General features: G+C 43.5%; 1 protein-coding gene across 5 annotated transcripts in view; it reads right to left on the reverse strand.

Moving 5' to 3' along the window:
* Positions 1 to 14,199, reverse strand: part of LOC144989357 (uncharacterized) — a 29,580-nt gene extending 15,381 nt beyond the window's left edge. For all 5 annotated transcript variants that reach the window (XR_013653506.1, XR_013653504.1, XR_013653502.1 and 2 more), the window contains exons 1-2: positions 13,419 to 14,199; positions 3,437 to 3,943 (exon numbers count right to left, since the gene is read on the reverse strand). Coding sequence is in view for 1 of the 5 variants with exons in the window: in XM_078941655.1 (XP_078797781.1) it covers positions 3,437 to 3,943; positions 13,419 to 13,590 (679 nt within the window). In the remaining 4 variants the exon portion in view is untranslated. The remainder of the gene's footprint in view (positions 1 to 3,436; positions 3,944 to 13,418) is intronic.
* Between the last annotated feature and the right edge of the window lie 2,169 nt (positions 14,200 to 16,368).

Genomic DNA, 16,368 nt, shown 5'->3' on the forward strand with positions numbered 1-16,368 from the left:
GTCACTTATAACAATGATAAACCCTGGTTCACACCCAGACTGAGACAGTAGCCGCGGTTACATGGGCAGAATATCTTGATCGGATCAATGGTCGGGTTAAAATTCACCCGTGCACATGGGCACAGAAAACCTTTTTCCGATTAGAACAAACGTTCCCATGGCTCACGCTTTCGTTCGGAATGAATAATCTGGGCATGCGCACTGCGCAGTAGTGTAAAATCACCCGGATGCGGAACTAGATCCCGTTGTAAACAAACCGCTGCCACAGAGAGACAGCACGTGCTGCAGCTCCGTAATACGAGACGACCTTTCAAACGTGCTTTTATTAATGTCATGAATATTATGAAGCGCCTGTTCGCTCATCGTTATATTTAATCTGTGTGGTCAGTGCTGTTTTGTGAATGAAACAGCTGGAAGAAGGCTGAGGACAGGCTAACACGGGCTAACAACGTTAGCCTTGATGGACACTAGAATCCAGGACCGTGCGACAAACGCAGCAATCTGCATATTAGCGCACATAAATGTCTGGAAATAACAGCAGCCTTTATTTTGTCGGGACACAACTGGAAACACAAATCCACGTGAAACCCCGCGACATTTATTTCTGCTCTGATTTCTGCTCTGAAAAGTTCACAGACCGCCCCAAAGCCACTCTGAGCTAGCGGCCGGAGCTCAGTCTGTTCGAACACGGTTCCTCCTGAGTCCTGCAGCCGCCAACCCAGAGCGGCGGCGCGGCTCGCAGTCTGGATTCTCCCACACATAACAAAACGCACACGTAACAAAGCATCCTCCCCCCCCTCGGACACAAAATTATTAATCCAGCTCCTCTGTTCACTCGGGTGCCAGTGGACCGAGTGAGCGTCGGGGGGTACGAAGCGCCCCTTCCCCGCATTCCCTTCGTAAGGGGTGAAAGAGAGGGGAGAGCCAGCGGGGCGAGAGCGGAGCGGCGCTTTTCACGGGGCGTCCGCAGAGCTGGACGGTCCTGTATGAGCTTTCTCACAGCCAAACACCGTCTATGCGTGACGTAAACCAGAGCAGTAGTGACACACGATCGGAATGACCGTTTACATGCTCCACGATCGGATAAACGATCGGTATAACCCACCTATCTCAATCGGAAAGAAATTCTGATCCGAATGAGTCTGACCGGGGCAGAGTATTCCGAACGGGGCGTTTACATGACACATTTTCTTTCCGATCAGACGTTCATTCCGATTACTTTTGCCCATGTAAACGCGGCTACTGAGGAAGGAGAAAGAAGCAGCCTACAGAGCAATAGACAAAGAGAGCTATAAGGCTGCTAAGTACCAGTTCTCAAAAGAGGTGGAACAGGCAAGAACTCGGTACAATAAACGCCTGGAAGAGCAATTCTCTGTCAACGTCGTCACCTCTGTTTGGAGAGGGCTCAGGCAAATCACCAACTACAAGCCCAGAGCCCAACATGCTGCTGACGACCTACAACTGCCTGAGAGGCACACCCCTCCTCCACCCCCCTCACTGAACAGGTTTCCTCAGCAACTTTGGAGCCACATTCCTCCCCCACCACTATCACTAAGGACAGTATGACCCCCCCAGACCACCTCTCCCCCACCACTGTCCTCTCAGTGACAGAAGAGGAGATGCTCAAGCTTTTTCTGGAAGCAAAACTCACGGAAGGCTCCTGGCCCGGATGGCATCTCCCCTGCTACCCTGAGCAGGTGAACTGGTAGTGGTCTGCACAGACATCTTCAACACCTCCCTGGAGTCCTGCCACGTCCTGGCCTGCTTCAAACTGTCCACCATCGTCCCCGTCCTCAAGAAGCCCCGCATTACTGGCCTCAATGACTACAGGCCTGTGGCACTCACGTCTGTAGTCACGAAGTCATTCGAGCGTCTGGTCCTCCCTCACCTCAAGCATAGGAACTCCACAGGGCTGTGTACTTTCCCCTCTGCTCTTCTCCCTGTATACCAGCTGCTGCACCTCCAGCCATGACTCTGTTAAACTGATCAAGTTTGCAGATGACACCACCCTCATCGGGCTCATCTCTAATGATGATGAGTCTGCCTACAGGAGGGAGGTGGACCGGCTGGGGTCGTGGTGCCGCATCAACAACCTGGAGCTGAACACCAAGAAGATAGGGGACTTCAGGAAAGTCACAGCCCCCTCATCCCCTCTCATTCTGACAGACTCTCCCATCACCATAGTGGACTCTGTCTGTTTCCTCGGCACCACCATCACGCAGGACCTCAAGTGGGAGCCTTCCATCAGCTCCCTGCTCAAAAAGGCCCAGCAGAGAATGAACTTCCTGCGGCAGTTGAAGAAGGCCCGGCTGCCGGCCCAGATGATGGTGCAGTTCTACATGACCATCATAGAAGAGTCCATCCTCACCTCCTCTATCACTGTGTGGTACGCTGGAACCACAAACAGGGACATTAACAGGCTGCAGCATATTGTGCGCTCAGCAGAGAAGGTGATCGGCTGCAGCCTCCCATCTGTCCAGGAACTATATGTCTCCAGAACCCGGGGACGTGCAGGCCGGATAACTGCCGACCCCTTCTCACCCTGGACATGACCTACTGGAACAACTCCCTTCAGGCAGGAGGCTAAGGTCCATCAGGACCAGAACCTCTAGACACAAGAACAGTTTCTTTCCCTCTGCAGTCAGACTCTTGAACACCCTTTAACTTCTCCCCCCTTAAACTACACTTCAATGTCTAGTCAGTCACCAGCCCACTACCTGCACCTTGATCATCCTCAGTTTGCACTGTTTTTGGCACAATCCCCTTTCAAATCAAATTTTCAAAGTCATGTATTGACTTATTTTATTTTATGTAATTTTTGTTTTGATTTGAAATAAACAATTGAATTGAATTGATTTGAAGATGAAGCTGCACTGGAGGAAGAATCAGTCCAGAAAAGATGGAGAACAATTCTGACACTAAGCAGTTTTTCACTGATGTGTTCAGGTTTGAATCTTTTCTGTCTGCAGATCCATGAGCAGGACCCTGTCTTTGGGTTTTAGCTTGAAATGTAGTTTTGGAAATAGAATCTGTCTGAATGTCTGGAATTGGAGACATGGAGACATCAAAGAGGTTTAGATGGGATTTTGGGTTTGACAGAGAAATCGGCTGAAAAGAACTGAACTACAAACTTAGAACCACAGACGACAAAACAGATTGGACTTTTTTATCTGCTAACAATTTTCTCTTTGATCTGTTAAGGTTTCCTATTTGTCGTTAGCTGGAGGGACTAACTAAGATCATCTGATTTGAAGAATGTTGTGGGCTGCACTGACCAACAATGTCTTCTGTCTTTTCAACTGGAAGGGACAGAAGAGACTCTTCCAGGACACGCTGTTGATGGACTGCATGTTTGGAGAGCTTGAAGCTCAAGATAGAACCGTTGTTGAAGTGAACATACCGATAGTGTGGAGATGAAGATCAGAGTCACACTGACCTGCTGACATGTGAGAGCTGGCCACACTTTGGACATGACTTCTGTCCCTCCTCTTCCTCTGGTCTCTGTTCTGTGGGTCTGTCTCTTCATCTGTAGTTGATGTTGATTCTGTCTCTTCATCTGTAGTTGATGTTGATTCTTCATGTTGGTTTCCTTCTTCATCCTGACTATCAGTTACATTAAAGCTCTGCTGATTGTTTGGATCTGCTTCACTGTTCTCATCTTCCTCATAAGAAGGAATCTCCATCAAGGTATCAGTCTCCAGCTTCAGATCAAGCTGATCTTCATCCTGACTGATGCAGAGTTCCCCTGGTTCCTCTTTAATCTGTTGAGGTTCTGGTTCCTCTTTAATCTGTGGAGGTTCTGGTTCCTCTTTAATCTGTGGAGGTTCTGGTTCCTCCTGTTCCTCTTTAATCTGTGGAGGTTCTGGTTCCTCCTGTTCCACTCTGAAGTTCCTCTGCTGGTTGCATTGATCTTCCTCTTCAGTCATCCAATGCTGGGGGAGAACTGCAGAGACACAAACACAACAAGGAGAATTTTATTCGTTTACAGGGCTTTTGGATAGACCTGTGATGGTGTGGGATTTTTTATCACCACAGTGATGAACCAGCAGCGGGCGCGGTGTCACGGTTAACCGCAGGCCCCCCTCAAAAGAAAACAAAATCCCCTGGTGGCCGCTTACACATGAATACAATTAAAACAAAGTATCTTTTATTAACAGATAACAGTAACTACTAACTATCTACATAATGAACTAACTATATAGGTGTTGTAGAATGACTATGCGTGTGTGCGTGTCTGTGCGCTGCGTGTGTAGGAGGAAGGAGCACACACACGTGTGTTGGGGGGGGGGGGGGGGTTGATTCCTCTGCAGTGGACTGCTCTGTAGCTGCACGCGAGGCTTTTCAGAATATTCTATATTGCCCAGTAATAAACAGACTGCAGACACTTTGTCACCTTTCTGGTAGCCATGAGCCTCACACCCATGAAGAAAGCGGGCAGAAGGCTCCACCTTTGCCTGCCTGCCTGCCTGCCTATATGTACATATATATACCCAGGCTGTGTCCCACCAAAGTGCGGTAGCCTACACAGGGCACACATTCTTACCTCCCTCCTTCTCCTTCCCCAAACCCTCCTCCTTCAGTGTGTGTGTGTGTATGTGTGTCTGGTGTGTGTGTGACTGGTCTAAGGCCTGGGGCCTGTTGCACAAAAGTAGAATTAAGACATCCGAGATAAATGACTGAGCTGAGCTCATTGAAGCCAAAACATCTGCATCCAGGCTTAATTGGTTGCACAAGGACCAAGCCAGGATGAGCAGACACGGATGCATCAAGCCAGGTGTAACCAATCCTGGATAGGTGCGCGCTCACGGCTCACTCAACAAGACGCCGCCACAGATCACAGATTAACTGATTTACCATGGCAACTAGAGCTGCGTACCTTTCCCCGTCGGTAGCACAAATCCTCATGGAGGCATACGAGGAGGTAAAAGATATAATTAAGAAGAAAGAGCATACCGCCACAGTGATAAAGCACACTCAAAATCTTTTTAAATTAAATTACCGGCCAATTAATTTTATGAAAATGTAACTTGTCATTTCAACCAGAAAATGTTATGTTTGTAAATCTTACGTGAATGAATCATGTCGATCGTTCATAAAAATAATCCATTTAAAAGTTACTAATTTCAATCATGTTGATCCAACATGATACCGTTAAATTGGATACATTAGTAATCGCAAGGAATTGTGGGATTCCATTTTCTTTGTCTATCTGGGCAGATTGGGGTCTAAGTGTGAGTTTTTGTCCCTGGGTTTTATTGTCTAGCTGTTTTACTCTGTTTTAACTAGTGATTTAAACTGTTATGTTTATTTATTTTTCTGCTCCATGAGTTAGAGTGTGGGAGAGGATGATGACCAACCCCCTTGTGCGGTACAATATTAAAGTTACTATGCTTAAGGAAGAAATCGTGGTATTGGAACTCCTGTCTTGTGATGTGGGACTTTGCTGCGTATTTCATGTCTTTGATGTGAAAGTTATAGGCTGTAACTTTCGAAAACATTATCAATGTCAGATGTATAAATAAAATAAAAAACAAAAAATCAAGTTATATCATCATAAATTGTGTTGGGTAGTCATACAAATTTAAGTTGAATAAACTTAAATTAATGAGTTGTGACCAATTGAAGTGATTCAACTAAGTTGGATCAACTTTTATCTTTTGAGAGTGAGCAACAATATTAATTTAAAGTTGGGTCCAACTGCAGTATTTAGATTGAATCAACTTAAATTTATTAGTTTGAACCTAAGTACATTAAGTAGGACCAATATGATTCATTTTTGTTCAAGTAACGCTATCTAATCATGTGGAAATCATTTCCATAATTTTTTTATGTTCATTCAAAGTGAACGTTTCTTGAGTGTAGTTTACCTGCTTTGTTTTGTCCTTATTCAATAAAGGAACATAATGTTACACATTGTGTTTTCATATTCATATTGAATGTGTATTATTTTATATGACAGAGTACTAGGGCCCCACTGAGGAAAAAAGGATAAAGTCATACATTTATGAGGCTGGTTCTTTCTGCAGAAAAGCAACATATTCTTTTTACAGTTTTGATAGTTATGACAATGTGATACTTCATATTCTGGCACATCAGCATGTCGTCGTTTATGAAACCATACTGAAGTACAATTTCACGAAATGCCCCACATCTGTCATTTAAACAACTGTCCTCCTTTAAAACAACTGGTTACAATATTATGACTTGTCTTTTTTTCCCTCTGTGGCCCTAATATTCTATCATTTTACATATAGCCTTATAGTCTATGGGAAACTGTAAATTATCTAATGAAGGCAACATCATCTTCTTCTTTCTCGTTCGGCTTTTTCCCCATCAGGGGTCGCCACAGCGAACAAGTCGCATGGTAAACTTGGCAATGTTTTTACGCCGGATGCCCTTCCTGACGCAACCCTCTCAAAGCAACCGGGCTTGGGACCGGCAGAGAAGTAGAGAAGGGAACAGGGAGCAACCCGGATTCGAACCCAGGTTTCACGGACGGAAGGCGCCGCAAACCAGCACGAGCTAAACCGCTCAGTGAGCTGGAATGATGGGATGAAGTGCTAATATCACTCATGTCACTGTTACCCATCATCAAATAACATGGACTGTGCTCTGAAATAAATGAGAGCTATTGCAAGCCCTATATTGTTATTTGATGTACAAATGTTTTCATTTGGGGCGACAGTGGCTCAGGTGGTTGAGCGGGTCGTCCAATGATCGAAGGGTCAGCGGTTCGATCCCCGCTCCCACCAGCCAAAATGTCGTTGTGTCCTTGGGCAAGACACTTCACCCTCCTTGCCTCCAGTGTGGCTCCACTGGTGTGTGCATCCCGGTGATGGTCAGAGGGGCCTTAGGCGCGAAATGGCAGCCACGCCTCTGTCAGTCTGCCCCAGGGCAGCTGTGGCTACAACCGTAGCTTACCAAGTATGAATGAGGAGTGAATGAATAATGGGCACAATGTAAGCGCTTTGAGCATCTGGAAAAGTGCAGAAAAATCTAATCCATTATATTGCATGTCTGTTCATTCCATAATAAACTACCAGAAATAACATGTTTTGTCTGAAATATAATCAATCAGACAGATTCAAGACAGATTTAACATTGAAATATTGATGATCATGAACATCAATACCAATCATAATCCAGTGAAAGTTTAGCGTCACCTCTGAAAAAAGTAGCATTTTGTAAAGTTTACATAATACACTCTGTCTGTGAATGAGGAGGCCCGACTTGACCTCTGACAACATGCCTAAGATTCACCCTGAGACCAAAGCGTTGATTATTAAGAGGCTGAAGACCAGATCCACTGCTGAGGTGGCTGACACCTTCAATGTGTCTCAGCGTCAAGTACAAAGAATAAAAAGATTTGAAGAGTCTGGAGATGTTTTTGACAAGCCCACAACTGCTGGGGAGGACCGTTTGTTGGTTGGAAAATCCAAGGCCTAACTGCACCCCCCTTAGCACACACACCCCTCCCCCCTCAATATATACATTCCAACATAAACACACACACATGCACACACACACCCTCTCAAACACACATACACGCACACACATTTTGCAAGGAAGGTGGGACCTAGGACCATCTGTCCCCTGCCTCTTCCCTGGTGGGGGGTACGGGCCCCTTTGCGACGGCGGCCGTGTCCCCGGGGTGCTGGCTTCCTGGGCCCGGCGGTGCTCTCTCCGCGCGGCGGGGGGGTTCACATTACATCTGAGCCGGGAGTGTTCGTGTCCCTGGGGGGTGGGTTCTGGTCCTTGCTCCTGAGTGCTGGGCCCCGCCAAATTTCCAACTGTGGCCGAGCCTGGTCGGGCCATATTTACAACACCCCATGTGGGCCCTCTTTTTTCCCCGGGGTTCCCCCCTCTTGGGCGGGGGCGGCGGGCCCCTGCCTCGCTCCTCCCTGGACCAACCGTGGGCCGGGCGGATGGCTGCCTGGAGTGCGGAGCGGGTCTCCCTTGGGGGGTCCTGGCTCGTACCTGGGGTTGGGGCGGGGGGATGCCCGGAACTCCTGGGTGGTGGTGGGGTGCTCGTCTGGGGCTGTGGGCGTCCTTCTCCGGTGGGGCCCTGCGTTGGGTTCTCCCGGCGCGGCGGGGGGGCTGCTCTCTCTCCCTCCGTGCCTCCCTGCTCTCTGGCTCTGGGGGCCTTGCGGCGGTCCTGCTGGCCCTGGCCTGGGTGGCGGGCTTGGTCGCCCGGGCGGCGGTTGTTCCCTGCCGGTTCCCGTGTGGCGTTGGGGGGATTCCGGCTGCCGCTGCTGCTGCGGTGGGGGTCTTGGGGTGGGGATGGCTGGGCACTCTCCCTCCTTCTTTCCACGTTCCACCATCCATTTTAGAAGAACATAAACACTCACCTGAGCACAGGTGTTAGCTCACCTTTGCACTAACAGTTTGCATGACTGAATGACTGAAATATTTCACACTAGTTGGTTTTAAGGCATAAGTATGCGTGTGAACACTATCTGTTTTGTATACATATCGACAGGTGGACATTTTTTGCAGCTAGCAGGTGTGTTTATAACATTTGAGTGTGTGTGTGGACAGGCTCCGCCCTTATTGTACTACATTTGAACCTTACCATAATGATTAACAACCAGTAAACTTGTTGCTTTATGCTGCTTCATGGTCTTATCCCCCTTCCCCTCCTATTATCACCCCCTACCCCCCCTCTCTCTATCCTCCCTCTCTCTTCTTCCCCTCTTTCCTTTTCCGTCCGGTCCAACACCAAAGATTTTCAGACATGATTGAAATTAATAAAGTTTGGCCTCAATTACAAAAGGGGTTTATTCAGACATACCTTTGGTTTGTCTGAAGATTAATAACTCCTCTTGTTAAAGTAAAATCTGTCCAACACAAGAGGCCCTCAGCTCTCATCTGTCTGCCCAGCTGTTGGACAGGACAAGTTTAAAAAAAAAAAAAAAAAAAAAGGAAACTCCAAGGCCAGCCCCTTTTCCTCTGCAGCAGAGCTCCACCAGGCCTGGTCACCTCAAGTCCCTGTGTCAACCAGAACAGTTTGTAGAATTCTGTCTCAAAATGGTCTCCATGGTCCAATCAGTGCCCAGAAACCAGCACTAAACAAAAGGCAATTGAACAAACGTGTGGCATATGCCAAGGCCCACAGCCTGCTAAAAGGATGGACGCTGGAAAAGTGGCAGAAGGTGGATTTCTCAGATGAGTCTTCAGTTGAATTACATCACAGGAGACCAACTGGAGCCCGCATATACCCAAGATTCACCCAGAAAACAGTTAAGTTTGGTGGCGGAAAAATCATGGTATGGGGTTACATCCAGTATGGGGGTGTGCAAAACATTTGCAGGGTGGAAGGCAATATCAATAGCCTAAAACAGTGTTTTTCAACCTTTTTTGAGCCACGGCACACTTTAACCTTGACAAAAATCCTGCGGCACACCAGCACCCCCCCCCCCCCCCCCAAAAAAAAACAGAAACTCATAGTCTGTTTTGATCTACAGCCCCCCCCACCCCCGGTTATCTGACGTGCATTTTTGTGATAATTGTGGCAGAAAAATCAGGAAATTGCAGATGTTTTTTCTAAAAAATTTAATAAAAGTTAAGTTACATACAAACTGTATGTTCGTTGTGGTTTCAATCCGTGTAACAAGGACGACTCATTGTACGCTAAGGCGCTGTCCCTTTAAGCCAATGCATCATGGGAGATGTAGTGTGAATACGGCGAGAAAACGGCAGAAACACTTGCGTCTCTGAGTTTCATGGTTTTGTTCACTTGTTCCACGGTCTGATACCGGATTCTGTGGAAAGCTACACCGCTAAAGACGAGCTTTAGCTGGTGTTTTTGTTGGAAATGAGTGAGTTATGAGCTAAATTGGAACAAGGAAGTTTAGACTTTAAACACTTCTGATTGGTCAGACTGATGACATGTGATTAAGCCTTCAAGAATGATTGGTGGAGTCGTGGAGACAGTAAAAGCTGCGGGACTTTTCAGAAAACAGTTATAGCTGCAGGTAAATCGCGGTGCCGTCATTCTTATCAAAATGTCTTTAATAGAATCAGATAAACACAAAGAAATAAGTATTTTATGATCTTTTATATTCCTAACTACTCAGTGTTTTATCAGGACCTGTTTGGATGAACAAAGAGCTGATTTCCTGGAGATGGTTAATGTTTTTAGATCAGTTAATGATTAATGAGGGCAATTTTCCACGGCACACTTGACCATCTCCCGCGGCACACTAGTGTGCCGCGGCACACTGGTTGAAAAACACTGGCCTAAAATATCAAGAAGTATTAGCTACCTCTTACATTCCCAACCATAAAAGGGGTCAAATTCTGCAGCATGGTGCTCCATGGCATACTTCCATCTCTACATCAAAGCTCCTCAAGGCCAAGAAGATCAAGGTGCTCCAGGACCGGCCAGCCCAGTCAGCAGACATGAACATCATTGAGCATGTCTGGGGTAGAATGAAAGAGGAAGCATGGAAGACCAAACCAAAGAATCTGGATGAACTCTGGGAGGCATGGAAGACTGCTTTCTTTGCTATTCCTGATGACTTCATCCATAAATTGTAGGAATCATTGTCAAACCGCATGGATGCTGTCCTTCAAGCTCATGGAAGTCATACAAGATATTAAATATGGATCTCACAGTAGCACTACTTCATTCACTGATGTTATGCAACATATTTTTGTTTTTGGAGTAAATTATTTGTTACATTTTCACATTACTCTCTGTAGACGACAAAACTTTTGTCTTGCCAAAATGTGACCTTTCTGTGTTCATTAAATGATCAATCTTTCTGCAGTGAAGCAATTTTATTTTAGTATATTGAACATAATTTGGGAGGGTTTTAGCTTTCATATGAGACATTTCTAAAACCAACGGATTCATTAAAAGTGAGGTTATACGCTTTTGTTTCTACAAAATGGAGAAGCCACAAGACTTTTGTCAGGGACTGTAAAAGCTGTTTCAGTTTCTACAGAGAGTTCCTGATGAGGAGCCTTTTCTGCTCTCTCCCATAAATACTCCTGAGGGGGAAATATGTCTGTGCAGTTCTCCCTGGAAAAACAATAAACCCATAAGGACATTCTTTCAAATCAACATTGTTTCACTACCTCTGAGCAGGTCTTATTGCAGTGCCTCTCAAATAGTGGGGCGCGCCCGATGCGATTGGGCACAGCTGATACTGGCAATTTAACAGGGGGGGGGGGGGGGGGGCAGAGGCTCAGTGCTTGGAAAAAAATCTGCACCTCTATTGGTTTACTATTATCCATTATGTCACAGAGTTTGTAACAGCCTGAAATCTGTGATTTGCCGTCCCTGCAGCTGCTCCCGTCTCCTGTCCCACATGTGAGAATAAAAGGGGAGGGGTAGTGGGCTCAGGCTGCGAGGTGGAACGGGGGGCGTGGCAAGCTGCAAGCGCTGCCTGGGTGGTGCAACACCAGGATCATCGTGTGCATTCAGATTCCTCAGCTCATGCTAATAATGTTATTCTTATTAATTAATGTAGACATTTTGATGACGTGTCTTTATTTTCCATATTCTTTGTCTGCCTGTGGTTTAGTTGGTGTCAGTATTTGACATAAAGACAGCAGTAATGCAGGAAAACAGCTGCACTTAATGACATCATTGATAAACAATCATCATGTAGAAAATAAATCAACCCAATGTTTTTTATCTGTTTCTTCAGACTAAAACATTAAATATATTGGTGCTGCTGTGTTAATTTTTCAGATCAATTTACATCAAATGGTTCAGTTGGTCAAAATGTTTCCAGTTTAAATAATGACAGATTATTTTATTTCAGGTACTTTAAGCTTCTTTTCTGTTTTAGACTAGAACAGGGTTTCTGTGGCTAAATAAAGTTAATATTTGTTGAAAGTGGATTTATATTGATTTTTTTTTATTTTTTATTGTTAAAGGTTTAAGTAAAATTACTTAACTTATTATAGATACTAACCTAATATACTGTCACCGCATGGCTATGTGTGGGGGGCGGGGGGACATTTTCTTTTTTGTAGGGGGGGCCTGGTAAAAAATGATTGAGAAGGAGTGTCTTATTGGAACATGTTTGTTGAAGATATTGCATGGAAGGAGGTTTGGCTAATTCATAATCTGTAATAAATTCTTGATCATCTATAGAGTAAAAAGTTCATTTTAAGATTATCCACATATTGTACCAAGCTAAAACTTTTATTCAAATTAGATTTACATTAAACATTGATACACTCTGTAGTAGTGATGCAACATTATGACTTTTTACAACCGATACGGATACCAATAGTCAACTGATATTTTTAAAATACTTCTCAAATGCCCAGAAACTTTCCTTTTTTTTCTTTCTTTGACTGAGTGCTAACGCTTAAAATGGAGTTTTAGGGCAGTTGATAGACTTTGTTTTTTAATCACGACTTCTGAGTCAAATTTACAAGAACAAAGCCATAGATTAACGAGGAAAAAAACCCAAAGTTTTCCGTTTATTGGAGCCTAGCTTAAAGAGGAAATATGTGGATCCTTTTGTGAAGCTTTATTTCCAGATAGGTTTGAAAAACAAAGAAATTCAGAACCTTTTGGTGACTCAAAATCAAATTATTGTCAGTGTTGGTAAAGCAGAGTTTCATAAAATAAGGAGCTCAAAGACACATTTGGGTGTAGAGGACCGCAGCTTTATTTTCTTTCATTCACATACCCAGAAATCCCCTAGTCACCTGACGTCAATAGCTGCTCTGTATGCTCACCTCCACTTTAGTTTCTTAAGTTTACGAGTTTTTTTTCTCGTAAATCTACAACTAGCTTGTGAGATTGTGGTGTTAAAGCTTGACCTTTGACCCTCTTTGTGACACTTCTGTCGAAGACATTTTTCCAACAGCGAGTGAGTCGTTGGTCTCAGACACGGTAAAATAAGCCCACATGTTGCAGACGGAGGTCTTTAGGGCAGACGCTGAGAGATGTCAAATACCATTTTCTTTATCATTTTAGTTCAGTAACAGAATAATCAATGTTGGAGTCGAAAATGAAAAAGCATTTTGGTGGAATTCTTTTTCTTTTAATTTTGAGTCAAAAAATGCAGCTTCATTTTGAAAATGAAAAACCATTTATGATTTTGACTTATTTTTTATTATGCTACAGAATCAGTTTAAGCTTTTAGTCATCTGTCAAATTAATCAGGGATTTTTTTCTTATCGGAATCATCAGCAGGACGTTGTACTGTCCAACATCTGCCTACAATTATCTGTATCCGATGCTATCATGCTGTCAACTACTCTGTAGTTTTTGCTGCATAATTCCACTGAAACAGTGATCCATCTATTCTGATATTGTCCTGAAGTTAAAGAAGGTTTATGCTAAATGACTCTGATTTGCTTAAATTTCTTGCACATTTTGGCCAAATGTCATATTGTCGCGTGCGTGTGTTGTTCAATTGTGTGTTTGTGTGATGAAGGTGACATACCTATGTGGTGGAGCTGCAGCTGTGGTTTCCAGATGACATCCAGCAGTCTGCGCTGACGACAGAGCTCCTCCTCGTACTGGACGATGGTTCCTTCACAGAGTCTGCAGATTTCTTCAGCAGCAGCAGCTAGTCGCTCGCTGATCAACTCTCTCAGAGACTGAAGGGAAGACATGGTTCCTGCTCCGATCTTCAGCTCCAACTCCCACAAACACCTTCTTTACGCTGCTTTTTCACGCGATGCTGACAGTTCGTATCCTCCTTTCGGTCCAAAAACGTCACGAACGTCCGGACAAAACCGCCGCCGGTCTCTGAACACAAGCTAGCTACAAGCTGCTAGCGCCGCGCGCTGCTGTTTACTTCCGGGTCACGCTGATTACTTCATTCTGAAAAAAGCCTTTTACATTTCAATAATCCGAATATTTATTTTGTTACGAAAATAATTTGCAACATTTTAAGTCACGAAATATATTTTAATAAAAAAATCTAAAAAAACAAAAATATTTTTGTCAAAACCGCTTGGTAAGCGGATATGACGTCACCAGAATTTACGATGTACTTTTTTTTTTTTTAAACGATGTACAGGAATTAACCACAAAACCAAACTGTAATCAAAGATGTGAGCATAAAAGGACTGTTTAGGAGATGAAGAACTGTTAAGAGTTGAGACTTCATAGAGACTGAAGCTTTTTTGTTTTTACTATTTAAGAGAATTTTTACATCCAACCCAGTAGCGGTTCTAGGCACGGGCCGTCCGAGTAAGCCCTGGCTGCAGCCTGCAGAATGGGTCATCATAGTGGAATGCTTTGATTGCAGAGAAATGTGAACACGCTGTGGAATGTTAGCCCCGCCCATGCTGAGCCCGTCTGCTGTGGAATGTTAACCCCGCCCACGCTGAGCCCGTGCATTTGATTCACCTTTGTCACAGCAGTTGTGATTGCAGGAAAGGGGAAGAATCAGTGGAGCACATTTTGTGTGTTCACATTCCTCTGCAATTAAAGCATTCCACTATGATGACCCATTCTGCAGGCTGCAGCCAGGGGTAGTTGCGCGCTCCTGCTGGAAATGTGTGAAGAAAGGGGGGGGGGGGGGGGGGGGCTGCGGGGAATCAGTTCAATTGTGGGACGCTTCCAAATTAAGTGGCTATGTGGGGACAAGGGCGGAGGTTTGAATCTACTTTATAAAACCTTTTTATAAGTCAGTCATAAGGTGACATTCTATAACCTACACTTTAATAAAGGTATTAAAATATATTCTGCTTTTTTGGGTTAATTTTGTGTGAAATGCCCAAATGAAAAAATGGCAACACAAAACAATGTTGTCACTAAGGTGACAGTTGGTTCAGTCGACGGACTTGATGTCTTCTTCGTGACGTGAGGACATTTATGCCAAACAAACGCCAAAAACATCTAAAATATGGAGAAAAAAAGGTCAAAGCCATCTGGTGCCCAATTTAGAAAGAAAAGAAAAGAAGAAGAGGAGAAAAGAGATAAAAAAAAGGGTAATTCCTCACAGCTTGATGCATGTTTTTTCTAAATTCTAATGCTACCTGCCCTACAACGTTGCCGATGAAAACTTTATTTTGGTCGATGACCAACACTGAAGTAGGCCCAAATGTTGCAAATAGCGTCATTTTTTTTTTTTTTTAGAGTTTATTCTTAAAAATTTGCTCTGCCTTAACTTGTAACATTAGTTATGATTCATGTGTCTGTCTGCTCTGCTGTAACACAAAGGTTTTGTTGTGTTTTGCTGTTGTATACTAGTTCATAATGTTAAAAAAGCTGTGATGGTTACACAGCATGCTGATGCTGATGCCATAAGATGCTAATGGGGCAAATAATTTGAGATTGGTCATTAATTTAATAATCATTGTTGGCAGCCTAAACGTTTTCACAATGTTTTTTTGACATTTAACTGGGGATTTATTTTATATTATTTATTTAATATTGAGTTTGATTCAATATTTTCTTAGCTAACTGTATTTTTGCATTGCTTATGGTCTTTTATTTTTTGTGTTCTGATAACTATTATAATGCTGTTCAGAATTCTGACATCTTTTGTATACACTTCTTAATTTCAATGACAATAAAACATGTCAGTTGACAAAGACAAACAAAGTTCTGTTGTGACTATGGGGGGGGGGTCTCGCCCGGGGAGTAATTCAGGGTAGAACCGCCACTGATCCAACCTCAGATTATCTGAAGTCTCACATTAGAACAACAATTATTTCTGGTTTGACCCTTTGTCATTGTCTGCAAGTCTGCAAAGCAGAAATACCTGATGTTAAACTGAATAAATTCACTGTAAAAATGTTTGTGTTGTTTTCTTCTCGTGTAAAAAAGACAATAATGATGGAGCTGCAGCAGGATTACTTGGCTCAGGTTTTTTTTTTTACTTATATTTAAAAATAATTACAAAACTCTCGCAGACACAACCACCCAATGATTCAAAGCACATCTTTTAACAAAAAACAAACCAAAAAAACCAATACACATAAAAATATAAAAAAAACTTTCAGCATAAATTAAAATTTAAGGCAATCAACAATCTAGACCCTATATCAGTAACTATTTTGTAGCAGATTTTCAAAAGTCATTAATGAAAGGACTGGGGTTCTGAATACGTTTCAATGAGGATGAAAACAGTTTGACTTCATTCTTAAAACACATTAATTAGCTCAGGTACAGTGGGGGGGGGGGGGGGGGGATAATTGTCATGTGCAGCATTTGGCTATTGGAACCGCCCACTTCCATTCACATAACTACAACAGAAAGAAATAAAAAAGAAATATATACAACTAAAAAAATAAATTTAGAATTGTAGTTCACAATACTAGGGATTGTCATACAACATGTGATCTTCAATGAAAATGGACAGTTTTATTGCTTTCTTTTTTTCATGTATTTTAGTGATTTAAAATATAAACAGTTCTTAAATGTAGTGAATAATGGTT

This window comes from Oryzias latipes, chromosome 2, assembly GCF_053564925.1.
Source record: "Oryzias latipes strain Hd-rR chromosome 2, Olatipes_Hd-rR_3.1".
NCBI lineage: Eukaryota > Metazoa > Chordata > Actinopteri > Beloniformes > Adrianichthyidae > Oryzias > Oryzias latipes.